The 26,062-nt window shown below is 32.3% G+C and overlaps 3 protein-coding genes, 1 non-coding gene and 1 pseudogene across 4 annotated transcripts; 2 read left to right on the top strand and 3 right to left on the bottom strand.

The window, feature by feature from the left end:
* Window positions 1-12,849: 12,849 nt before the first annotated feature.
* On the top strand, window positions 12,850-14,423 carry LOC120197894 (annotated as a pseudogene).
* Window positions 14,424-16,461: 2,038 nt separating this feature from the next.
* Window positions 16,462-17,106, top strand: LOC120198101 (B3 domain-containing protein At1g05920-like). Its single transcript, XM_039199481.1, has one exon. The coding sequence runs from the start codon at window positions 16,462-16,464 to the stop codon at window positions 17,104-17,106; it is 645 nt and encodes a 214-aa protein (XP_039055412.1).
* A 1,604-nt stretch (window positions 17,107-18,710) lies between these two features.
* On the bottom strand, window positions 18,711-20,316 carry LOC120198093 (nuclear transport factor 2B-like). Its single transcript, XM_039199474.1, has 2 exons — window positions 19,918-20,316; window positions 18,711-19,021 (listed from the first exon to the last, which is right to left on the bottom strand). Exons 1-2 carry the CDS (start codon window positions 20,209-20,211, stop codon window positions 18,947-18,949), a joined length of 369 nt encoding a protein of 122 aa, XP_039055405.1. The 5' UTR covers window positions 20,212-20,316; the 3' UTR covers window positions 18,711-18,946.
* A 441-nt stretch (window positions 20,317-20,757) lies between these two features.
* TRNAS-UGA lies at window positions 20,758-20,839 on the bottom strand. The gene has a single exon. It is a non-coding gene; the product is annotated as a tRNA-Ser (tRNA).
* A 1,281-nt stretch (window positions 20,840-22,120) lies between these two features.
* Window positions 22,121-22,953, bottom strand: LOC120197908 (flavonoid 3',5'-methyltransferase-like). Its single transcript, XM_039199303.1, has 3 exons — window positions 22,844-22,953; window positions 22,578-22,740; window positions 22,121-22,473 (listed from the first exon to the last, which is right to left on the bottom strand). Exons 1-3 carry the CDS (start codon window positions 22,855-22,857, stop codon window positions 22,183-22,185), a joined length of 468 nt encoding a protein of 155 aa, XP_039055234.1. The 5' UTR covers window positions 22,858-22,953; the 3' UTR covers window positions 22,121-22,182.
* Between the last annotated feature and the right edge of the window lie 3,109 nt (window positions 22,954-26,062).

The following is a 26,062-nucleotide window of genomic DNA, read 5'->3' as shown; positions in this document are numbered from 1 at the left end:
AAAGTGTCGATCCCAAAATCATCGAACCCAAAAGTATAATGTAATATGTAATTTTTCAATCTAACCGGTACAATTATACCGGTTTTATGAGAGAATAAGTCTAAATAATGTGTCGACACTAATATAGTTTGTGTCGATATTTTTTTCCCAGAATGAATTAAAAACAAGGTGCACCCATAAAGTGTCGATCCATATAAAAAAGTGTCGATCCCAAAATCATCGAACCCAAAAGTATAATGTAATATGTAATTTTTTAATCTAACCGGTACAATTATACCGGTTTTATGAGAGAATAAGTCTAAATAATGTGTCGACACTAATATAGTTTGTGTCGATATTTTTTCCCAGAATGAATTAAAAACAAGGTGCACCCATAAAGTGTCGATCCATATATAAAAAAGTGTCGATCCCAAAATCATCGAACCCAAAAGTATAATGTAATATGTAATTTTTAATCTAACCGGTACAATTATACCGGTTTTATGAGAGAATATGTCTAAATAATGTGTCGACACTAATATATTTTGTGTCGATACTAATTTAAATATCAAGTGTTTTCCACCGTTTATATAGTACTCTTAATCGAGAAACCCTAAACATAAATGCAAGCAGGCAGATCTTCCTCTCCTCTTTCTTCCTTCTACCGTTATCATAAGTGACGATCAGATATTCAGGTAAATTTATCGATATTTTATGGGTTTGATTGATTTCTATATTGGAGTTTTTATCCTGAATGTGTTTGTGTTCCATTGTAATAGGGGTAGCATCCAACCAAAATGGCTCCAAAACGTCAGCGTCAGAAGCGAGGTCTTTCTCAAAGCTCTTCTCAACCCAGTTCTTCTCAACCACCTCCTTCTGTAACAAACGATTCTTCTGAGGAAATCAGGTCCTTCGAAACTCTGAACTTTAGATCCGACATGGAGAAACAAAGATGGCAGACGAGTTTTAAAGTAAGGAAGATTCGTCCCGAACGTGTCATTGACCTGGGTTTCTTGTTTGATGATAAATATGCATTTAGTTTTAAATCCACATTTACATCTTGGGGTTGGCTTGAATTCCTTGGTGTAGAACCAAGATATTATCCCAACCTAGTTAGAGTCTTCTACAACAATGCTTCCTTACAGCACGAGCCTAATAAGACTAATATAATAGGAATTAATACACATGTCATGGGGAAGGATATATATATCTCCAGAAACTATTGCGGAGGGTTTAGGTGTAGCGAATACAGGGGATTCAGATGAAAATGGTGTAGATTGGTCTACAATTAAACGGGTTACTAGAAATAGCCCAATTCACCTCGATGTAGAGTCGAGAGTGTTTCACAAAATGCTCACATGGTATATCCGGCCTAGTGGGGGAAAACATTCAACGCTTCGAGACAGCGATTATTGGTGGATAGCAAAGTATAAATCCAAAACGGCTCCAAACATTGCAAAACTCATATTTAATACAATTGTATATATGGTCACAAAGGGAGCAACAATTTCAACTACACTACCATATGGATGTGTCATCACCCATCTGTTGAAGAAGAAGGAAGTTGATTTTTTGCATGACGCCCCTGTTCGATTAACCCGCAAGATTGACATGGTATTTATTAAAAAAGCGGGATATGATTTTGTTGAAAAACTCGGTTGGAAGCGTGTCAAGGAGGTCGGATTAGATCAAGAGAGGGAGGAAATGGACCCCGTTGGCCATGAAGAAGAGCAACCAAGTGGAGACGCAATGATGGAAGAAGCAACAGTTGCAGAGGATGTCACAATTAAGACCGTGATGGAATACATGGTCAATTTTCGGGAGCATATTGATTCCCTTGTGAGTGGAATGCGATCCGATATTTCATCATTGCAACGTGAAGTCTCCATGTTGCGTAACGAATTACGTCAACGACATCAAACGAGTTAGGTAATTCATTATCTATGTTTCTTAACATTTACACGTTCTGAACTTTATTTATTTTCTTTTAACAGATGTGGACAACCAATCGGTCGCAGAAGATGAAGCTGACGATGAAGATGACGATGATGATGATGATGACGATGATGATGAAGATGATGATCCAAACAAGTATATCGTGTCTGCAACGCCGCCTTCAAGAAAACTTTTAATTTTTGATCTCAATGGTGTCCTTGCCTACATCCCAAGACTGCCGGCAGGTTTTAATTCTATTCTTTTGTATCCATTATTTTAACATATAAGCGTAGAACTTTAATCTCATTTTCTTCATGTTGTAGATGTTGTCCTCAGAAGAGGATTATTTGAATTTATGCAATTTTGTGTCGACAATTTTGTTGTTGCCCTTTGGTCTTCAAAGATGAGGTTAGAACATGTTTGAGGCAATTGAATTACTGTAGTCAAAATCGTTAATATACATTTGAATGTTAACATTCAATCTTGATTACAATCTCAGGCATAACGTCGACCGTGTACTTGAGAAACTACCTGTATTTTCCGAGCATTTTCTATTCGTGTGGGTAAGATGAATGTCATTACAGTTTGCTGACTTTTCCTTGTCTATGATTCCTACATATTTATGTTCGACTGTTTGTGAACAGGATCAAAAAAATGCAAAACATACGATTCTGTTACCTATTGTAAAGATCTCAATGATGTTTGGAACGCGTGTCCAGATTTTAACGAGCTAAATACACTTTTGGTCGATGATTCAGCGGAAAAAATGATTTATAATCCGGTAGGTTGCATTTATGCAATATGTTTCTGATCAGTTGAACAGGTGTTCAGACATTGATTATTTTAACAACTTATGTGTTTATATAGAAATACAATTACATATGTCCACATACCTTTGACGCTGCTTCCCATTCGAACGACAAAGCTCTAGGTATGACACAAATTTATTCATGCTTATGCGAATTTAATTTATTGTTAGTAAAATTGCACCTCATTAGTTTGATAATTGAAATTATTTATGTATGTCCTCAGAAAAAGGCGGAAACATACGAGAGTATTTGGAAAATTTGTTGAAGGCCTCTAATGTTCCGGACTTCGTTAGAAACAACCCTTTTTCATCGGATTAATTTGTTTGTCGGTACATTATTTGAACATTCTTGTGTATTTAAATTTTGGTGTGATTATATTGTATGTATATTTTCATTAATTATTCCATATTTGCTTCTATGTGTACATATACATTTGAGTGAGTTTTAAGATATTAATTTAGTAATTATAGGCGTCTAATGATTAATTTTTTACGTTACGGTATATATTATTGTTAAATTAAAAATTCTTAATATTATTTTATAAAATATCAACACAATCAACTAATTTTTTGTGCAAATGAAATTATTAAATTAATATTGTAGGTGGAAAACATGAAACATACTTAAAAAATATTGAAACATAAATTACATATCTTTAAAAAAAGTTTCGATCCTTTTTATAAAAAGTATGGACACTTTCAACATATTATAATAAAATAGATAATTTTGTAATATAACCGGTATAAATATACCGGTCTTATGCGCGAATAGGTCTACAACCTATATCGACACTTTTTAATATTGTGTCGGTACTTTATGTCCATATTGGAAGAAAATTGTGTCGATATAATTTAAAAAAGTGTCGACATTTTACACATCGGAACCCATAATTATAATGTAATAGATAATTTTGTAATATAACCGGTATAAATATACCGGTCTTATGCGCGAATAGGTCTACAACCTATATCGACACTTTTTAATATTGTGTCGGTACTTTATGTCCATATTGAAAGAAAAATGTGTCGATACAATTTAAAAAAGTGTCGACATTTTACACATCGGAACCCATAATTATAATGTAATAGATAATTTTGTAATATAACCGGTATAAATATACCGGTTTTATGAGCGAATAGGTCTACAACCGGTATCGACACTTTTTAATATTGTGTCGGTACTTTATGTCCATATTGGAAGAAAAATGTGTCGATACAATTTAAAAAAGTGTCGACATTTTACACATCGGAACCCATAATTATAATGTAATAGATAATTTTGTAATATAACCGGTATAAATATACCGGTTTTATGAGCGAATAGGTCTACAACCGGTATCGACACTTTTTAATATTGTGTCGGTACTTTATGTCCATACCATTTAAAAAAGTGTCGGTAATTTGAAGTAACGCGGTTTTTCTTCCTTCATTCAAAATATTTATATGTACATACAATAGGAGTGATGTTGATACTTACGATATATTATATGGAGATCGTTGTCATTCCATTCCGTCTTCGAAAAAATCAGTTGATGTAGGCTGTGTGCTTGTACTCAAACTAAGCTTGACTTGAGGACATGTTAGTTTGTTATGCCCCTCACCGTTGCAGTACCCACATCGCCTAATTTGCTTCTCGACCTTGTTCTTCGGCACTTCTTTTCGCTTGCGTTGTTTTCGTTGAGGGTCACGAACATTGTTTACTACAATGCTCTGGTTGACTGAATGATTCAAACCAAACGAGTTTTCTAATTCTTCTATTAGTTTTTTCATCTCATCTCTTGCGGTTTTGAAAGACTCGTCTGTCTTTGATGCAATGTAGCATAACCTACTTGACGTTGAACGTAGAGCAGCGAACCTTGCCATTTGCATCACTTCTGGAGACACATTCAAATCAACATAGCTGGGTGCAGAAGCCTTCGCATCATTAGTCCACCTACTTTGAATCAAAGTCCCGGGCAAATATGTGTAGTCCAATTGCTTCAAAATGTGAAGTTGATGGCGACACGGAAGTCCAACGGTCTCGAATTTTTTGCAGGAGCAAATTAGAGTTTTCGTACGAGAATCAAAACTAATTTCAAATTTCCTATTTTTTTCTGCGTACTTTGACAAAATATAATGTTGACATTCATCTGATAAGGACTTAATCTCTGCCTCAATCCGGTACAATGTCTCCCGTGTAAGTTCATCTTGGAACACACGAAAAGATTCGCGGGTAAAAATCGCAGCGGCATGGCTTTCAAGGTCGACCAGTTTTGTGATCTGGAAGGGCTTCGTATGGGAACTTAAGTAATCCGCTTTCAACTCGTTCATACGCATTCTACTAATTCCATCTTCAATTGCACGAACAACATCTAAATATGTCTTCTTGTGTTTCAGTGCAATAGCTAGTGAAGCATTCATAGACTCGCACCTTTGTGTTGAGCGAATATTGGCAAAGAAATGACCGGTTAGATATGCTTGTGCCCATAAGTGTCGTGTATTTCCCTTCTCAATCACCCATGGATGCTTTTGGACGTTGAATTCTGAAACAATCGAACGCCATTGAATATCAAATTCCTTGGTTGTCCACCAGGAAGCCATGGATTTTGAGAATGCTGCTGTAAACTTTGGGTCACCAATGTTAGCTTGTGCATTGCGAGAAAGATGCCAAGAACATAATCTGTGCTTAGCATAAGGGATAACAGATTTGATAGCCCTCTGCATTGCCCTATCCCCATCGGTTACAACAGAAATAGGTGATTTATTCATCATGGCTTCTAAAAAATTCTGTAGCACCCACTCGAAAGATTGAGACGTTTCGTCAGCGATTATGGCAGTGGCAAACACAATTGTGTTATGGTGATGATTGACACCAACAATAGGCATAATTGGTCGACCATACAAATTATCTTTGTACGTTGTGTCGAACGCAATTACATCACCGAAGCATGTGTAATCCGATCTCGATGTAGAATCCGACCAAATAAGATTATACAATGCCCCCGATTCGTCTACCGAGTATGTCATAAAAAACCCGGGATCATCATGTTTCTTATAATCAAAGTAGGCAATAAGCGCATTCACATCCCCATCGACGATTTCCTTTGCTTTACCTCTTTGAAGTGCATTGTAGAGGTCTTTATGTGTAAATCCAACATTATGATAGCCCCATGCCTGCTGCGTTAAATAGTTCATTACTTGTGACGTGCCAACACCGACCTCTTTCAATGTTGTTGCCTCATCGATATCAGCCTTACTTACAGCTCGATTAGAACGCATAAATGGTGTCATAGCAGATGTGCACAATGCATGATTATGTTTCTGATCAGACTTACTTATAACCCACTGATCGTTTGTATTTGTTGCTGTAACTACGACTCTAGCCTTACATCCTGTTCTTGTGACTGGCGTATGAGCACGTTGACGATCAACAGTATTGACTTTTGATACTCGAAACCCTTCTTTGGAACAACAAAATTCTTGTGTCTTCACATTCCCTTCCACGTCAAGCCGTGTTGTTCCCTTACGTGCACTAAACCCATGTTCCCGTGCGAATCCCTTGTAAAAGTGCCAAGCTTGATCACGTGAACAGAAGAGCTGACCAACCAATCTGTCAGATTCATCAACATTATGTACTTCATGGCATTCCTCGGTTGGCTTAACATTGTCTACATCAGTATTATCCATGGCAAAAATTTTGTTGTGCAAGTTCAGTGCTCCAGGAGTTGATGGATATGTAAACGAAGGTTCATTTTGAACATGTTTCTGTAGTTAAAGGGTGGGTACAACATTAAATTCGCAGTACATATTTAGGTATGTACAATAACTACAAGTATATTATCATTTTAAATTCGCAGTACACTGTTAAAAAAATTGAAACATAAATTACATAAGTTTTAAAAAAAGTATCGATCCTTTTTATAAAAAGTATGGACACTTTCAATATAATAGGTAAACATATGATGTAATAGGTAGCCCTTATATAATGTAATAGGTATCGTTTATATAATGTAATAGGTAATGGTTATATTGTAAAGTGTCTATCCTTTTTATAAAAGTGTCCATACTTTTTTCACTGTGGAAAACATTAATTTAAGGTTATCTTTTAAGTGAGTTTTAAGATATTAATTTAGTAATTATAGGCGTCTAATGATTTATTTTTTACGTTACGGTATATATTATTATTAAATTAAAAATTCTAAATAATATTTTATAAAATATCAAAACAATCAAATAATTTTTTGTGCAAATGAAATTATTAAATCAATATTGTAGGTGGAAAACATGAAACACTGTTAAAGTATCGATCCTTTTTATAAAAAGTATGGACACTTTCAATATAATATAATGTAATAGGTAAATTTGCAATGCTATCGGTATAAATATACTGGTTTACTTATAAAATAGGTAAATATAAGCGCTACCTATTACATTATATAAGCGCTACCTAGTATGTTATTGTACTTTATAATATTTCCGGTTAAATAATATAACATAACCGGTCTAAATTTTAACCGGTCACTTGTTTAACCGGTCACGCCGTATATTAGCCGTTTTTTAGGCGCCGCACCGCAGAACGACCCCTCTCGTAGTCGTCATTGTTATAATAACGGTTCCCCAAGCCCCAAAACCAATCATTACTATACATACCATCCAACATAATTCCTAGCAAAATAGCACTGATATGGTTGCATAACAATTCTAATACAGTACTAGTGAAAACTAATTTTTCAAATATATAATAATCTAAATATTTCCCGTTTATAGGTTATCAGGTCGACATCTAATCTGAATTTAATAAAAACAATGAACAAATAAAACCAAAACAAGTTATCCGGTTATTAGCTTGGTAGGAAAGTAAAAAAAAAAATATTTATTTGCAAAAATAATTTATATTTTCTTGATAATATAAGGATAAACAACACGTTTAGTACTTAAACTATTAGTTTTATTTCGTTTGAGTATATAAACTTTCATTTGTTTCAAAATCATATTTAATGTTTATTTTTTTTATTTTGTTTTAGTACATCAACATTAAAAATTTAATAGAATTGTTACAACATGATACTCTTTTATGGGTAAATTATCATTCTTCACTTAATTATCTTCTCACTCATACTTTTATCACTGAAATTTAATTTTCTTAATTTAGTTACGTAACTTTTCAATTATTCTTTAATCACTCTAACTTTCAAATTTATTTTTTATTTTAATTATATATTAATAAAATAATAAAAAAATGACATGTCACAAAACTTATTAATAAAATAAATTAGAGTGTAAAACATGAACAATTTAAAAGTTGAGTAGTTAGATTGAAATTTTAAACTTTAGTGGCTGGAATAAGAGTGAGAAGATAATTAAATAATAAATGATGCAATTTACCCATAAAAATTATCACATTTTTAAGCGATAAATACTAAAATAAAACAAAGGTAAATAAATACTAAAATGAAATAAAATTAAAAGTTAAATATAATTTTAAAACATATTAAAAATAAAACAAATAAAAAATTAGACACTAAAACGAAATAAAACATACTAAATATATAACTTACCTATAATTTAGTTAAGACAGAAAAGGAGACAGTTATCATTAATAATAGTTAAATAAAAAACTATGGCATCAACAGTAACGACGACTGGTATTTTAAGCAACTTGACTTTATTTAATTAATTAGTTAAATTTTTTGTTGTTATTATTTTAATATTATTCACAATATAATTTCATTCTTCACAAAAAATGTGCTGAGTTACTTGTAAATAAACATAAATTTGATAACTCAGCACAATCTTATGAAGAAGGAAAACATTGTGAAGAGGGATACTTGTAGGCCTTCCCAATCCCTTCCAGTGCTTTAATATATAAAACATAGTGAACTTTTCTATTGCTGAGGAATGTGGGATAGTTCTCTACTCTAGAGCTCTTAGACCTTGGCCAAGCTCTGAAGTATTTTAACTTCATTCATTTGTGAAATCAGTTCGTTTCTTTCCATTTTCTTTGAGTGATCTTATTACACTGAAACAGGAAATTATTGTTGTCAATCATTTTCCTGAAACCTTCTGATGAAGGTCGCTTTTGAAGCTGCCAAGTGCCTAGCATTTCTGCACTCGGACCGGCAAAAGTGATATATTGGAAAATAAGCCCCTAAACTATGTCCTTTTTTTGTTAAAATAAGTATTTAAACTATTATATGTAACTGTTTTAAGTCCTATTATTTTTCAGCTATAAAAATTTTCTTTCTACCAATGAAATTTAGACATGTCACTCGAAATTAAGTACTTGTTTTGATCAAATAAATAATTTAGAGACTTAAAGGGAAAAAAACATAGCTCAAAGGCTTATTTAACCAAAAAGTAGTTTAAGTAAAATAGTTAAGGACTTAAAGATGGAAATAATAATTATAATTTTAAATAAAATATGTTTGCGTAATTTTCAATTGAGTTGATATCTAATTAATCGGTAACCAATTTAATCAAAGACTTAATAATAATATAAATAATTTAATTATACATATATACTTTTAATCCGTTTATATAGTTGAAAAAATTCAATTATCCATCTATCCAATAATAATCATGTTAACTACTTTTATTTTATTTTATTAAAATTGATATGTATTAACCAAAATAGAGTCAAATTGATATGTCATCCGTTAATAATAAAAATATATAATATAATCATTTTATAAAAAATAAACTTAAAAAACCAACGTTAAAATTTAATTAAAAATAAAATTTTAATCAAATCAAATTATTATAAAAAAGTTTAAAATATTGAAAAATCTGACTAAATCGAATCAATCTTAATCATATACTACTATGGATCATCAGCCAATAATAGTAGTATCCAAAAGACAAGTAAAAAATGTATTGACAATTAGCCCCAACATTTGAATTTAATGCTTCAAATAATACACAGATACGGCTAGGGGTGTAAACGAGCCTAGTCAAGTTTGAGTATTGCTGAGCTCGACTCTACTCGAAAACTCTGAAATGGAGCTCAACTCGACTCGAAAACTCGCGAGCTTAAAATTTTCAAGCTCGACTCGAACTCGAAATCTTGAACTAAAGCTCGTGAGCATCTCGAAAAGGCTCGAAATGAAAAAAAAAATCTTAAACTTAACTCGATTGAAGCCTTAAACTCAAACATGAACCTTAAATACATGAAATCTTATTGTATTTAAAAAAAATCAATATATAAATATTAATATTATTATTAATATATTTTTTAAAATAAAATCTTAATATATTATATTTTCGAGTTGCTCACGAGCTTTTCGAGTCGAATATCGAGTAGCTCGTTAAGAACTCGAGTCGAGTCCATTCGATCCGAGTATTTATCGAGTCTTGATCGAGTCGATCTCGAATAGCTCGCGATCTGTCTCGTCTCATTTACAGCCATAGATGCGGCCCATCGAGGTCACGTGAATAGCTTCATGTTCCGATCACCCTCTATTATTATATTTTCTTTTAGGTTTAATATAAAAAATTCCCAATTTTTTCCTTTTTTCCATTTATGTACTTAAAATTTTTTCGGTCAATTTAAATGTTTAATGTTACAAATGTTGCTAATTTAAGTATATCAAATCGTAATAAAATTAAAAAAATCGTTAAGTGACACATGTCACATTTATATTTTTTAAATTTTTTAGAAGAGAAAAACAAATTCTTCGTGCTTCCCCCTGTCGCAATTTGTCGAAACCTCTGTTTACGTTATATATACGCAACAGGGGTGGCGCCATCTAACCCCCTAACCCTAACGTATGAACATCAGTAAGGAGATTTTCTAATTCTATTGAGATTTTAAATTTTGAGTTTTAGTATTTAGGGATTTAGAGTTTTGATTTAGAGATTTTGGTATTTAAAGTTAGGGATTTTGGCAGCAACGTTGGGGGAAGAAGTAAGGGGCTTCAGTCGATGGGGTTTTGGCGTTGTCATTGTCGGTGGAGGTTCGACAAAAATAGCGACGAACGATGGTAGTTGGCATGGGTATAAGGACTGAAATAAAGGTTTTCAAAATTTTGAGTTTTTTTTATAAAAAAGTGAAAATTTTGGAATTTTTAAAAGAAATTAAAATTTTATTTTTTAATTTTATAAACGTGACACGTGTCACTTAAAAAAATTTTAAAGGTCGTTACGGTTAGAACACTTAAAATAATAACGTTTGTAACATTAAATACTTAAATTTATTAGAAAAAAAATTAATCACCTAAATAGAAAAAATGTATCATTTGGAATTTTTTTGTATTAAGCCTTTCTTTTATGTATTTTTTATTTTTATATCCTTGTTTTGTTATAATTACAATTAAAATAATTATTATAAAATATATTTGTTTAATATTTTAAATAATAATAATGAATTTGAGACGATAATTAAATCAGACTAAAAGAAGGTCTAAATAAATAAATTAATAATAATAATTCTAACGATAAAATGCTCTAAATATGAGAATGTGAATTTAATCTTAAACATACATTTTTCAGTTGTAAAAAGTAATTAATTTTAAAAATATATATTATAAAATATAATTAAATTTTATATTAATATTATTTTTGTACAAACATTTTTAATCTATCATCACTTATTTTTAATTATATTTAAATAAAATAATTAAAATGATAAATTTGTCATAAATCAAATGTTTTTTTTTTTAACATCGAGATTTTCATCTGACAATTCCTCCCACAATCCACTTGCCGCCCATCTAACACCACACTCTTTTCACTAACCTAGTTACCGTTGAAAGATAATCATATTTCAAAAAGAATAGAAGAAAATAAAATAAGGATAAACTACAACCGTGACCATTTAATTATGAGGAGATTTTAGTCTAAATATTGATCTTTTAATTTTTTAATTAGGCTATTTAATTATTTAAATGATGTCAATCAAATCATATATAATTAATATTTGATGGAAGAGTTGACCTGATAGTTAATAAAATTTGTATAATTTTATATTTGGTCATTATTTTCACATTCTATTAATTTGATATTCATTACTCACTGACCACTAGGACATGCCTAACCACTAGGCCGTCTCCAATTAAAACTATGACCAAATTGATAGAATGCGTAAGTAATGAAGATTAAATGTCTAATTATACCTATTTGATTAATTGTTAGGTTTGTTCATTCGTCAAATGTTAACGGAATGTGGTTTGATTGACATCAATTAAATAGTTAAATGATTAAATTGATAAACTTAAAAAAACGATGGTTAAATTAGAATCTTCCCATAATTCAGTGATCATGATTGTAATTTACAAATAAACAATACTCATACCTTTATTAGCTTATTTATTTACAATCAATACAAAACAGTTCCCAGGATTCCCATTGTGAGTGCAACTGCATGAGAGGCAAAAGAGTTGAGAATTCCCAAAATTTTTTATACCATTAGTTTCTGTGTCAAAGTGCCTTTTGCCTTGGATTGTTATTTTATGATTTTCATTGCATTTATTACGTTATCACATTTGTAATCATGTAAATGGTTGAAGTTTCCAACCATGCAAACTTTTATTTTCAGTATTTTAATGTTGAAATGGATCTCAAGTTCTGAAACTCTTCTATTTTTTATCTCTAGCTATGACAATGTGTCACTATGATCTATGTGGTCATAATTTATTTTATTCGTATTATATTCACATATTATAGTGTAATGTATATCTATTATTTTCATACGCAATGGTTTTCAAGGCATTATTCTCTGTTAAAATTACGTCTCTGCTGCAAAACCCAGAAGCCTTCTCTTTTACCATGAAAGTGTATTTTATTTGTTTATTGGGTTTTGGGAAATCATTAACCTTTTCATTGGCAGCAGCACTGCTTTGACAGATAACTCCTTTACTTATTTTTTATTAATGGGAAGTTTATAGGTTCTTTGAACATGTTGACTACTTAGTTTAATGGATAGATCCCACATGGGTGATGGGACCCTTTACTGCTTTGATTCTTGTGAACCTAAGTTTCAGATGTTTCAATGGCTTCCTGTAGAAAAAAAAGACATTATTGATCTGCTGTTTGATGTAACACTATAGTGTCATTTGTGCTTTAATTGCTTCTAAAAATGCCTCAATGTTTTCTAAAAGATAACATTGATCGGTTTTGAGGTTTGAATCCTAACATTTTTTTGTTTTGTTTTGGTCCTTGTTGTGTAAACAAATTCTTACATTTCATACAGAAGCTTTTGTCCATTAGAAAATGAGATCAATTGAAGATAAAGGATACTATGAGATTTCGAGCAGCAATGGTTTCGAGTTTCATAGAGGGAATGGGGCTAACCGTGGTTCTCATCAACGACCAGGCTTCTGCAAACCGACACCTTCGAAATAGGACGATGCGCAGAAATGGCTGGTGGGGCTGTCAAGAGGCAGAAACAAGAGCCAACCCGAAACCACACCTCGGAACTCGAAAGCGGATGACCGGAGACTGATAGCACCTGTTCCACAGAAAGAACAAGACTGTTCAAACAGTGAAGGTGATGGTTCAGCAGCACAAGAAACACATGGTCTGCCAATGGCTGCCAGTACTGCTGTTCCAGCGATGCCGTCTGAATACCAAGATGAAACAAAATAGGTGCATTGTGATGAATCGGTTTGGCGAGTCAATTACAAGCGTGCAAATCAGAACTCAACATCGGTTGTTAGATCAGTATTTGTGAGAGATATGGGGACCGAGATGACCCCTGTTGTAAGCCAAGAGCCATCAAGAACGGCCATGAGTCCTTCTGCAAGGAGTCCTATTGCTTCGGGATCTTCCACATCGGTTAACTATCACCATGGACAACCCTGTGTTGAGAGCCATCAAGCAAGTGCAACAAAATCAATTGAGGCCAAGGGTGAACATGAAACTGATGGAGCTGCCAGGGGAAATGGATTAAATGGACTGCATAAACAAGAATCCAGGATGGAAAACAATAATTCGGATCAAGCTAGCAAGCAAAATACACTAGAAAGTCAAGCAGCAGCTTGGGATGAGGCTGAACGTACTAAATATATGGCAAGGTGATGTACAGTTAGCCTAAGCTTAGGGATTTCTATATGATTAGTTATAGTTTATAATAAATTAATAATGCAATATGATTTTTTTTTTAATTTTCTTTTAACTCAAGGTGATCTGATTAGCATATGCCTTGTACTGTAGGTACAAGCGTGAAGAAATGAAGATAGAAGCCTGGGAAAATCATGAGAAGAGGAAAGCAGAAATGGAAATGAAGAAAATGGAGGTAACTGATTAGCTAGCTCCATATAACTTATGTTGTTCCAACTCTATATTTTTCTTCAAACACCCTTGCATCCGATGCATACCCGGATATGGTTTGGATCTATGATTATCTAAGAACCCTTCGAATATATAAGAAAAAAAACTTAAGCATACTTGTATCGTACACGCACACCGGGGTCCCAGTCACATGATGTATGACATTTACTGTAAATTACTTCAAAGGCATGGCAAGTCATCCTTAATGTCCAGCACATCTTACCAATACTGTTATGTTGATGTTCAGGTGAAAGTTGAGAGATTGAAAGCTCGAGCAAAAGAGAGGTGTGCAAACAAACTTGCTGCCACAAGGAGAATAGCTGAACAGAAGCGAGCAAACGCAGAATCAAAACTGAATGAAAAGGCAATGAAAACTTCTGAAAGGGCAGATTACATAAAGAGGACCGGTCACTTGCCTTCTTCATTCTATTTCAAGTTGCTTTCCCTTTGTTGGTAACTATTATTGAACTCTGCTGCAAAATGTTCAATGCCATTTCAATCCCTTGTTCTCTGACCTTTTTCCTCTATATATGATGCACGTTTCGGATTCTGTTACAGAGATTCGAATGTGCCGGATATATGAATGCATCCAACACAGATAATGTTAATTTTTCTTTAACTTCATGTATTTTAAGTGTCATTATAAGGTCATCCACTCGCATCCCTATACGTATGCAAATATTTGAAAGGAATGCTTATAAAAAAAAAGAGTCGGAATACTGCAAATCTGAACCAAGAAAACAATCAATGGACTATAAATAAGAAAACTCACTTGGAATTGAAGGGTATATAATCCGTGGAGAAACTGATTTGTTTGATTGGAGATTTGATTAGGCAGGACTGAAGACGACGGTTTGTCCAAGCAGGAAAGTAACCAACGTAGGTTCAATGAAAAAGATTGTGTTGATGAGTCCCCGATCAACTGTCCATCCAAATATAGTAATGCCCCCTGGGTTGGCTTGCAAGTACATCACTGCATCACACAAAACATTAAACACCATAAGCATTGATTCACTGACTAAATTCATATAGGTGCTCAAATGTTATAGTGCAGCTTGCTTAATAATCTTGTTGTAGTTCAAGTTCTTAGAAGCACAGCCTTGACACAAAGTCACTTTGGGACCTTGCTCTTGTTAAAGATGATGTTGCAGGGGCTGTGGAACGTCCGAGTACAACATACTTACCAGGAAGGAAACATGGTTGCAGATCAAATGGCGTCATTCACCGCAAGTTGTTTTGTTGAATGCAGTGATTACTATGATCCTCCCTCGACTATTCTCAAACTTATTGACAACTTGAGGATGATATAAAGGGGCGGGGAACTCCCAATTTCTCTCTTTATTTTACCAAAAAGATCTTACCTTTAACCCAAATACACATTCATCTGGTCGGACTTGAACATTAAAAGTCTGACCGGTTTGATCTCTGACATCATTTTTTTTAACATTGGCCATGTTTATGTGATGTAATTACCCCAGGAAATTCTCACTCTATGCCTTGATGTAAGATTGTAAGGACTGAATTCTTTTTTGATACAAAGGAGTGGGGGCTAAATGAAAATGCTTACAGATGCTTGAATACATGAACCTACTGAGCTTAGCCCTGGGGTCAACCTTAAAATTGCATCAATCAGTCTTGCTCTAAATCATATGAACAAAGTCCAATAAGAGAAACAAGCTAGAATTTTAATTCCCAATATTTCTGAATTTTATTTAATCATATGAATGTCTAAACCATAAAATAAAAGTATTTTGTTCAGGAAAAAAAAACATTCCATGGAGATCAACAACTTCAATTCCGAATAACAATATAACAATAGATATTCGGTTATGCTCTAAATTTTAATTAGTTTACTCTTGTAATATATATATATATATATATATATATATATATATTACTGTAGCATGATCTTGAAAATTATTTTTTCTGAAAATAAAAAATTAATTCAAATAGATATAGGAATAGGATTTGCAACATTATGTAAACTTAAAAGACCTTTTATTCTAAGTCAATTGTCTTCTTTAAAGGCTAAGTAAATAAATCTTGGTTACCATTGTTAATGGCCAAATCTTTCTCTCTCTCTCTCTCTCTCTCTCTCTCTCTCTCTCTCTCTCTCTCATAGATATTTAAACTTTACTTGCAAGACAAGAAGTTTTCTAATAAACCCTCCCTCAGACAACTCTACACGGCCAAAGAAAAAGAATTTGATCTTCACCCACACCTATATAATTCTCAAGAAAATATGTAATCATTTACTTTTCCTTTCTTTAATGTTACCGTTGTTAATGTTTTAATGACCAAATCTTTCTCTCAGAGATATTTGGACTTTACTTGTAATTCAAGAAGTTTAATAAACCTATATATTTCCCACACCCTCGAAAGACTCTACACCGCCGAGGAATTTTATCTTCACCCAAAGAACTCTTCTTTTTAATTACAATCAACCTCCATCTGGTTTTCTTTAGTCAAAAGAGTATAGATTTCCTAAGGAAAATATGGATTTTCTGAGTTTGGATGATTTCAAGAACATAGAAGTTGATCCCCAATGGACTGCTTTTGATTATTTACTCAAGACTGTGGAGGTGGACCAAGAGAAAGCTGCAAAGAAACGGTCCCCCCTTGGCAATGCAGGAGAATCCATGGGGAAGAAAAGGGAAAGACCAAGACAAAGAAGAGAAGAACATGGCCGGCAGAAGAGAAGAGCCAGAGCCATGGTATTGGTCCCTCCTTGTGCTCCCCCATTGTTGCCCCAGAGCTTCAGCCAACGCATTGAAGAAATGGGTGGAGGAAATTTGGTTTTCGTGATCGAGAAGAAACTGTTTTACTCGGACGTCAATCCCCAAGCCAGCCGACTTTCCATCCCCTTCTCACAAGTCCAATCTCATGCCTTCCTCACAGAGTCAGAGGCCCAACATTTGGAGGGGAAGAATAACACCATTACAGCTCTCCTACTGGAACCATCAATGGTGAAAACTGAGGTCAACTTTAAAAAGTGGATTATGGGCAAGAGTGCAGCGTATGTGATTACAACAACTTGGAATTCTGTGGTGAAGAACAATGAACTGAAGGATACAAGTGTTGTTCGGCTCTGGTCGTTCCGTGTCAACTCTGCTTTATGCTTCGCACTTCAAAAGCTCTGAGTTTTGTTGGTCAAAGTGAAATCGTCAAGAAGATTTGTAGCGCTGAAACTCGTTTTTGTGATGCCATTGCGGATTACCGGATTTTGATAATTAGAGTTTTTGTAATCAATCAAGATGTTGATTATAAACAGAGTTTTTTAATTACTTCTTTTATATGTTTGTGTTTTTGAACTTTTGATCCTTATATATATGTTTGAGCAGTTCAGTAATTCGAATATGTGTATGTGCATACATTCAACATTTGGCTACAATTTCAGAAGCTACTTTCTTATTTATGAAATGGACTTCAGTTTAAAACATTAAAAGTTCAAGTGGTCAATTCTTATTCGTTCCATCCAAAATTTGTATTTAATTCGAAATTCAATTGAGTTTATTAATTACTTTTATGTGCTTTTGAACTTTTGATCCTTAATATATGTTTGAGCGATTCAATAATTCAAATACTTATGTATGTAAGTGTATATACTAGGGATGAGTAAAACTCGACTCGAATAAAAAAAATTAAGTTCAAATCGAGTTGTAAAATATAACTCGGATAACTTGAATAGTAACTCGAATAACTCAAAATTTTTAATAATTAGTGGATTAATTTTTAAGTTTGAGTCAAACCCATCGACTATGTATGATATATGTATATCACATATGAAAAAATATATATGTATTGTATATGGTTATAAAAAACCATTTAAATTAGAATCAAATAATATTGTAGTGTTATAAATATTTATAATTAAATTTAAACATAAATTCAAAAATTTGATTTGACTCGAAAAAATTTCAAGTAAAATTCGAGTTATAAAATAGGACTCATCAACTTGAATAATTAAATTTTTTTGATTTGACTCGATCGAACATTTACCCCTACTCTCAACATTAAACTACAGTTTGAGAAGCTACAATTTTGATGATGGTTAGATGCTCGGCTTCAAATATATTGTAGCTTTCTATGTAATTCTTTCTTACGCATCTACGTAATTAGTGAGAGGCGACGATGACGACTGAATAAATGAGTGGTAACGATGTTAAAAAATGGATGTTAGGAAAGATCGAGCATTGGGAACGGGATTTTATAATTTTATGTTAATTTAAATTGGTAGAATTTTAAAATAATAAACTTTTATTAAATTAATTTAAATTAAGGTCAATTTAATAAAATATATAAATTTTAATGACTGAAATTACTATTATATTATGTTACATCTCTATTTTTATTAAATCATCAATAAAAAAAAATTAATGACAAACTATTATTATATTATATCATGTCTCCCACTTTTATTAAGTCATCGATCAAACTTAGTACTAAATGATAAAAACAAAAACAAAATATAAAATAAATTATTTTTTATAACAAAATACAGTTCAACTACCAAAATAAAAACACAGAAATAAATAAAAGACCAAATAAGCAGTTTTTTAAAAAAATGGGGAGAGATGATGTAGCCATGATATATTCACCCTAACCTTCTGTCAATCTTTAGCTAAAAGGCTTGTGTTCCAAGCTAACCAACTTTCTTTGACTATAATTAAACTTTACATATCAATGCAAAAAAAAAATTAAATTTCATTCGAACCAAAACAGGAGTGCAAATAAGTCTTTGAACCAAACATCCAATTCATAAATGGTGTTTTTCACTAACTCCACCAATCATACAACAAAGGAAGCTCCAAAATATGATGAAAACATGGAAATCATGAAAACATTTAACAAAAACAAAAAAATTCTCTTTTTTCTCCCAATTTGAAACGACTAAAACTGAACGGGGAGATTAAGCAAACATTCTTTAGATCCTTTGACATTATATTCCCACCCCCTCGGCTACTTGTACCGATCAAGTCTTCATGCATAGTTCAACCTGAATATGTCATTCAACACATAGAAGCTTCCCTGCTGTGTTGGCATCAAATGAAACATCTAAAAGGGCAGGATGCCATGACAAAGAGACTTGGTTAGTGACGTTACAAAACGATGTCAAACTATCAATACTAATGGCAATGGTGGACCAGAAACAGATAAATTTTCTATAAAAAAAAAGATAAATGTTTTACACAGCACAACAATGAACATTTAACATTAAATTGATGAAACTTATACAAGTCCGAATGTGAGACATTTAACCACAAGGAAATCATTGTGTCCCAGAGAGGATAAGAGATGTCTAAGTGTGGGTTTCTTTTGTATCCAGCAGAGTTCCAACTCCCAACATACAACATTGAGAGAGATTCCAGATGATTATTCAGAGTAAGAAACGAGCACACACTTTGTGAATTAATCATAAAGCAGAAAAATTAAACTCGCCTAAAGGAAACTCAGAAAATATAAGTAATCTCTTGATTGCGGTCCATAATTAATGATACAGTTATTTACAAAAACGGCAGGCTAAGGTAAGAGGAAAGGAATATCCAGGAACTGACGTAGTTCGATTAATTGGCAAAGATATTCACATCTTCCAAAATTTATTCATGAAAAATTTCCATATTCAATTATCTTACATTTATGTTCCCTTCTTAAGTTGATTACTGTAGATTCAAATTTAATGAAAAAAAAGCAATTCCTGAAAATGTCATGAGCAGTAAATATATAAATAAAAAATCAATATTAAAGTTAATTGCATTATTAAGATCTCAACTTCAACCCAGAGTCCAGCTTCCAGCAAACGAAAAACTCACTTTTCACATCACTAAAAAATCGCATAGCAAAATCAAATAAAACCGATACTATCGATGAAATTGACAGTGACACATAAATTATGCTCGATCACCTAACTACACATAAACCCTGGAAAATAAGCAAGGACACAAGGGAATTACCTGGCTGAACTTGAGAGCATGCTGCTCGCCGGTGAGCTGGAGGGTACCACTGACGAAAACAAGCATACCACCGGCACCGGAGGGCTGACAATCGACGGTGGTGATGCTGTGCTGACACTGCTGGAAAGGAAGGCTGGTGAGCTTAGCGACGATGCTCTGAGCTCCTTGGATCTTTTGACCCTCGAAGGTCAACATTGAACCATCCTGGTAGAGGTTGGCTAGACCGGCCCGGTTTGAATCGAACGTCGTGTAGTAGTGCTCGACGAACGCCTTCGCTACTGCGTCTGGATCCATCTGATTTCTTTTTTAAATTATTTATTTTCTATAAATTTTATCTTTCTGATTTCTACTATGAGATTGTGCGGTCGCTTCTAATTCACGCTAGAGAAATAGAGAGAAATCTAATAAGGATTTCGTTATATAGAGGGAGAGAGTCAGGAAAGATCTAACGGCTGATATTGAATGGTAAAATGAAAAATCTAACAGGGGGCTGGCTTTTTCGCCGTTGAATTTATTTGAATATCTTGGCTAAGCGGACCGCTCTTTGCGTAGCGTCAAAGCGACGCAGCCCCCATCCCTCTTTTTCTTTTAAAATTTGAATTTATTTAAAGCAATAATTTTTTTTCTTTATTATTTAAAGTAATTAAACTTCACGATAAAATAAAAAGATGATGACCAATATGTATTATTAAAATAAAAATTGGTTCAGTATTTCTTTTAGCAAAAATACCCAAGAAGATGAAGCTTTTTTAGACAGTAATGTATCCTTTTGTTGATTTTGTTAGGTAAAAAACAGAAATAAGGTTAATAAAAAAATATATTCAAAGTGAGGCATAAACACGTCGACAGCAGGGTTCGAACCTGCGCGGGCGAAGCCCAACAGATTTCAAGTCTGTCTCCTTAACCACTCGGACATATCAACATGAATGTGTAAACGTGATAGACAATTACATAAATAAATATAAATATTTGTTTAAACTGTTCCAACTGTTATTAGTTTACATTATTATCATTTATCAAATAAATTTTGTTAATTTATAATTAGATGTAATGTAAATACTATATTAAAAATTAATAAGGCTTAACGAAATTTTTAGACATAATAGTTATTCTTTAAAAAAGGAAGTGAAAATATTTGATTTTTCGAATTGTTATCATTTATCAGATAAATTAATTAGTTAACTAAAATTAATTGTAATGAATTTGCGTAAGTTTAGGATTTGATGCACGGACTTTTTCATTCCCCAATCTATATAGATTGAATCAAGTCGATAGGCAATCCAAAGATTTTAATTTTCTTTGTCCATATTTGTTTTAATCCGATTTAACTTTAAAAAAAGTTGAATTGGTTATTCATTTAATAACAAAAAAATAAAAATATACTTTTATAATTATTTTAGGTTATTTTTATAATTAAATTTAAATATATATTTAAACCAAATCGATCCGAGATGAAATTAACTTTACCTAAATTCATGCGACAAATCCAGTTAAACATCAAGAGTAATCTAAGAGTTTTTTTTCCTTCTTGTTTTTGTTTTTACTTTAACTATATTTTTTAAAATTAAAGAAATACATGTAAGAATTCAATTTTTAAAGTCAACGTATGGAGTTGACTTGTGGAACATAAATCGTGTGTGATAATAACTATATTTGTGGGGTTAGATGTGGACCTAATTGAATGTAATTTGGATTCGATTAATCATAAAATAGGAAATTTTGCATGAAAAATAATGTAGTTAGACTATTGATGATTATAAGGATGATTTATTTGGGGTTTTTGCTTGTCTTATGCGTGGGTTATTAGGGGAATAGCTGAATTAGCTTCTCGCTCTTCTTTCCGCTTTCTGTTCTATTTCTTCTTCCATCTTCCGTCTTCCATCTTCCATCTTCCATCTTCCATAAGTTTAAAGGCGATACTTTTATAGAGCAAAGCTTCCATCCGATATTGTGAAGGTGAAGGTGAGTGGTGGCTACATAAAGGAGTTTCATTTCGGTAACCCCTTAATGTATAAACCTGGAATTCATCCAGTTAGAAGCTTAATATTATGTATGTTTATTGAATCTTAATGGTATGTAGATTTATCCGATTGATAGAGAACATGATAAACAACACATATACATGGATTATCGATTCTATTTGCCAATCACTATGCAAATTCTTTTCTCCGATTATTCAAACTAATTAAAGCATCAAGACGCCATGGCTGACGGGAAGCGGCGACAGTTCAACTCCATCAAGAAATCACTGCCTTTTTTTCCCCTCTAGTATAGACGCCGAAAGAGGGTGAGGCCATCGCCGACGGAAAGCAGCGACGACTCAACGCGAGGATTGGCGGCAAGAAAACCATTGAATTCGATCACGAAGTTTCTGAACTTGTTGATGAGATCATCGACGATTTCTTTCTCCGATTCTGCAACCGATCCGTACCATAAAGTGTTGTCGTAAGCTATAATCCCTCCGATCTTAACTAGCTTCAATGTCAGCTCATGAAATTTAAGATAATCGCTCTTATAGGCGTCCACAAGTATGAAGTCGAAGCTTCCTTCCTCGCCCTGCAATATATAAGTTGTGTAGACTCGGTTTCTTTTTTCCGAAATATTCATATTCGACCCATTCGAATCATATGTATATATATAAAAGTATAGTACTTAATTACATTTTGAATGAGATCATCTAAAATCAAGAAGGCATCCGAAGGGATGAATTTAATCTTATGGTGCATTCCAGCTTTGTTAATGAAGGGTGAGCCAGTCTCATATGCCTCTTTGTCTGGATCAATTGCTATGCTCCTTGGGATAGGCACTTGTTTCGTAGATGTACTGTGATACAGTAACAGCATTAATCTTATATTCATATCCGAATATGACATGGATACGAATATTGAATGAATAAATTTGGATGTCAGGGATTAAAAGAAAATATCTGAAGAAGGGCATCGTTTCTAAGGATGGTCTTCTTGGTCCAATCTGCCATGATCTGGAAACTTTAGCCAATGTGGCTACGACCACTCTCCTTTGTTTATGTGCTGAAATATTGCAATTATTTTATCATTTGAAGTGATTTCATTTTATAGCAAGAGTTGTTGAGAAGTATACTTATCAACTTATGTCCAATTATTTCAATAATGACCGGGGGAAAATTTTATTATAAAAAAACAATATTAGATACCAAAAAAGCAATTAGTGATATATAAAAATATTTTTTATTGAAAAATAAAATATTTTATATATCAAAATTTAATATTTTATTTTATTTTATTAATATTATCGTTAATAATATATAAAAGAACGTAAAATTGAATATTTTTTTATATATTATCTTTTAATCTTTTTGGACCTCTTACAACTTGTGACATATTCATGAACATTGCAAAGTATTCAACGCTTGTTTGGTGAGTTTTGGAATTACTCGATCATGTCAAAATTATGAAAAACATTTTCCCAAAAAGAGAAATTAGTGTCCCCACCAACTCTCTAGATGCATTTTAGACCATCACATAAAAAATATGAACATAATACGAAGGTACCAACATATTACACTCTAAAGGATATAAATGGTCTATGATTATATAATATTATTTTATTAAATCATTTGATTATTAAAAATTATAAAATAATATCTGATTATAAGTGATGTTTTATTGAATCCCTACACTATTAAAAGTTACAAAATAGTCACCTGACTATTCATAATATTTCAAACTTATCATTTTTCGTTAAAAAAATTGACGGTAGTCTAAGTTTCTCGTTAACCTACTGACTAAGATATGATAAAATTTGATCTTATGACTATCACATTTCAGTCAACATTATAATCTTACAATCATCGATAGACTCAAAAAAGTAACACCCTATAATCGAGAGACTATTTTATAACTTTTAATAGTTAAGGAACTCAATAAAATAATATCTTACAATCATCGATCATTTATGTATTTTATTCTAAAATTAATTGATTTATTAAACATTATATAAATATAAACTAATGTAAAAAATGTTTATAGTACAGAAAAATATAAAAAACATAATTCGGATGAAGAAAGTAACTTGCAAAGGTCTCCTTATAATCTTATGGGATACGTCTATGATGATGATTAAATATGTTTGATTCGCGGAAAAGATCATTATTAATAAGAATAATTTTGCTCAAAATTATATTTTTATGTTTGTTTTACAGAAAAAATTATTTTCAGGTAATATAGTTCATGCTACTTTAGACAATAATACTCTTGAAATAATAAACTATTTTTATATAGATCCTTTCTAATTTTATTATTCGTATTTTACTTAAAATTATAAACATAATAATAATAAAAACATACAAAAAGGTTTGTTTAATAAAACATTAATAAATTTGATTAATTAAAATTATTTCATAGTTTTAATATTTAATATATTAATCATTTATAATTGTATGAGATGAAAAATGACATAATTATAAAATATGCAATTATTTAAAATAATATATAACTTTGAGTTATTAAAAAAATATCTTATACTTTGAAAATAATATTTTTGGCCACTCAATACCATAATATTATTTTTTTAAATCAAAATGATACTTACGAGTTACGAAAATTATTTAAAAATATAAGTTTATATACTAATTATATTAATTATATGCTAATTGTATTTTTTTCTCAAAAGTTAGATATTGTAACAACTAAAATATTTTTATGAATTTTCATATTAAAATTTAACTTATTGAAAGAAAACGTGTATCACAAGATAATTCAGTAAAAAATGTATCCAAATAATCTTATATTCCTCAAACCAAACATTATAATTTTACACTTTTATTAAACAAACCACTCAAAATATTACAACATTCTCAAAATATTATAATATTCCAATAATCTTATTTTCAAATATAATTTTACATTCCCCTACTTTATATTGGTACAACTAATCCAACTACTTTATATTGGTAAAAAAGTAAAACCCTCTTTTGGAGTCAACAATGCACAGGCTTATCTTCAATAATGACGGAACTCGATTGATTCGAAGAACTGCTGAGCTAACTTTATTTGTAATAATATGTGTGTATATATATATATATATATATATATATATATATATATATATTATTGGTAAAACTTTCGAGATAATGTTCTGGAAAAAATTAATTCACGAGATAAAGCACTCCCAAGATTAATTGCTTAAATAAGGTGAAATACACAGTATTGGCCGTAGGTCGCCATGCCTTCCGGGCGACTTACTAGGTCGCCATGTCTTCCCGGCGAGCTACAAGAGATTGCATGTGTCATGCACGTCCCAACACGCTGGGCATCCGAGGCCATCCGACCGAGGTCATCCGAGAGCATCCGAGGCCATCCGAGAGCATCCGAGGCCATCCGAACGAGCTATGCGAGGGCATCCGAGGGCAACCGAGCGAGCTATGCGAGGGAATCCGAGAAAAGCCGAGCGAGGGTAGGTCGCTCGGAGTGCATGGCGACAAGGTCGCACAGAGGGCATGACGACCTACAAGATCGTCCGGAGGGCATGGCGACCTATGTGTTGGGACGTGCATGTGCCATGCAACACGTTCATTCTCTCTGTTTGAGCAAGAGTAGGTCGCCCGGAGTACATGGCGACCTACGGCCAACACTGTGGATTTCACCCTATTTGAGCAATTAATCTTGGGAGTGCTTTATCTGGTGAATTAATTTTTTCCAGAACATTATCTCAAAAGTTTTGCCTATATCATTTGATATACTATTTATGAAATAAAATAATTTTATAAATAATCTTACAAACTACTCAATCAAACATTACGTGTACTGACATCTCGTTTCACTCTACCTAAATTGTTTGAATTTGAACACAAACAACCCATCCACAATCATCAATTATAAAGAAGTAAGCGTAACCATATAAAGAGAGGAAAGAGTTCGTCGATGGTCCCCTAAGCTGGTCTGTTTGAACTCTTGGTCCGCAACGCGTTGGTAGGAATAAATATGGACCGGCGTGGATTTTATATTATGAGAATAAATTTTTAAAATCTTATTTTATTTTAAAGGTAAAAACATATGATCAATAAAAATATAAAAAAATATATTTAAAATATATAATAATTTGAAAATTTTAAGAACGACTGAAGATCCATCCATGGGTACAAATATTTCCAAAATTAACAATTTAA

This window comes from Hibiscus syriacus, unplaced genomic scaffold, assembly GCF_006381635.1.
Source record: "Hibiscus syriacus cultivar Baekdansim isolate YM2019G1 unplaced genomic scaffold, ASM638163v2 tig00117056_pilon, whole genome shotgun sequence".
Classification (NCBI taxonomy): Eukaryota; Viridiplantae; Streptophyta; class Magnoliopsida; order Malvales; family Malvaceae; genus Hibiscus; species Hibiscus syriacus.
This window is presented reverse-complemented; position numbering and strand designations above follow the sequence as displayed.

Bases quoted from the DNA above. Each gene is read 5' to 3' on its own strand.
- LOC120198101 (XM_039199481.1), top strand. From the start codon at position 16,462: ATGGATTTTCTGAGTTTGGATGATTTCAAGAACATAGAAGTTGATCCC.
- LOC120198093 (XM_039199474.1), bottom strand. From the start codon at position 20,211: ATGGATCCAGACGCAGTAGCGAAGGCGTTCGTCGAGCACTACTACACG. The intron at 19,022-19,917 runs GTAATTCCCTTG...CTGCCCTTTTAG, and splicing joins ATGCTCTCAAGTTCAGCCAG to ATGTTTCATTTGATGCCAAC.
- LOC120197908 (XM_039199303.1), bottom strand. The intron at 22,474-22,577 runs GTAATTAAGTAC...TATATATTGCAG, and splicing joins TAGATGATCTCATTCAAAAT to GGCGAGGAAGGAAGCTTCGA.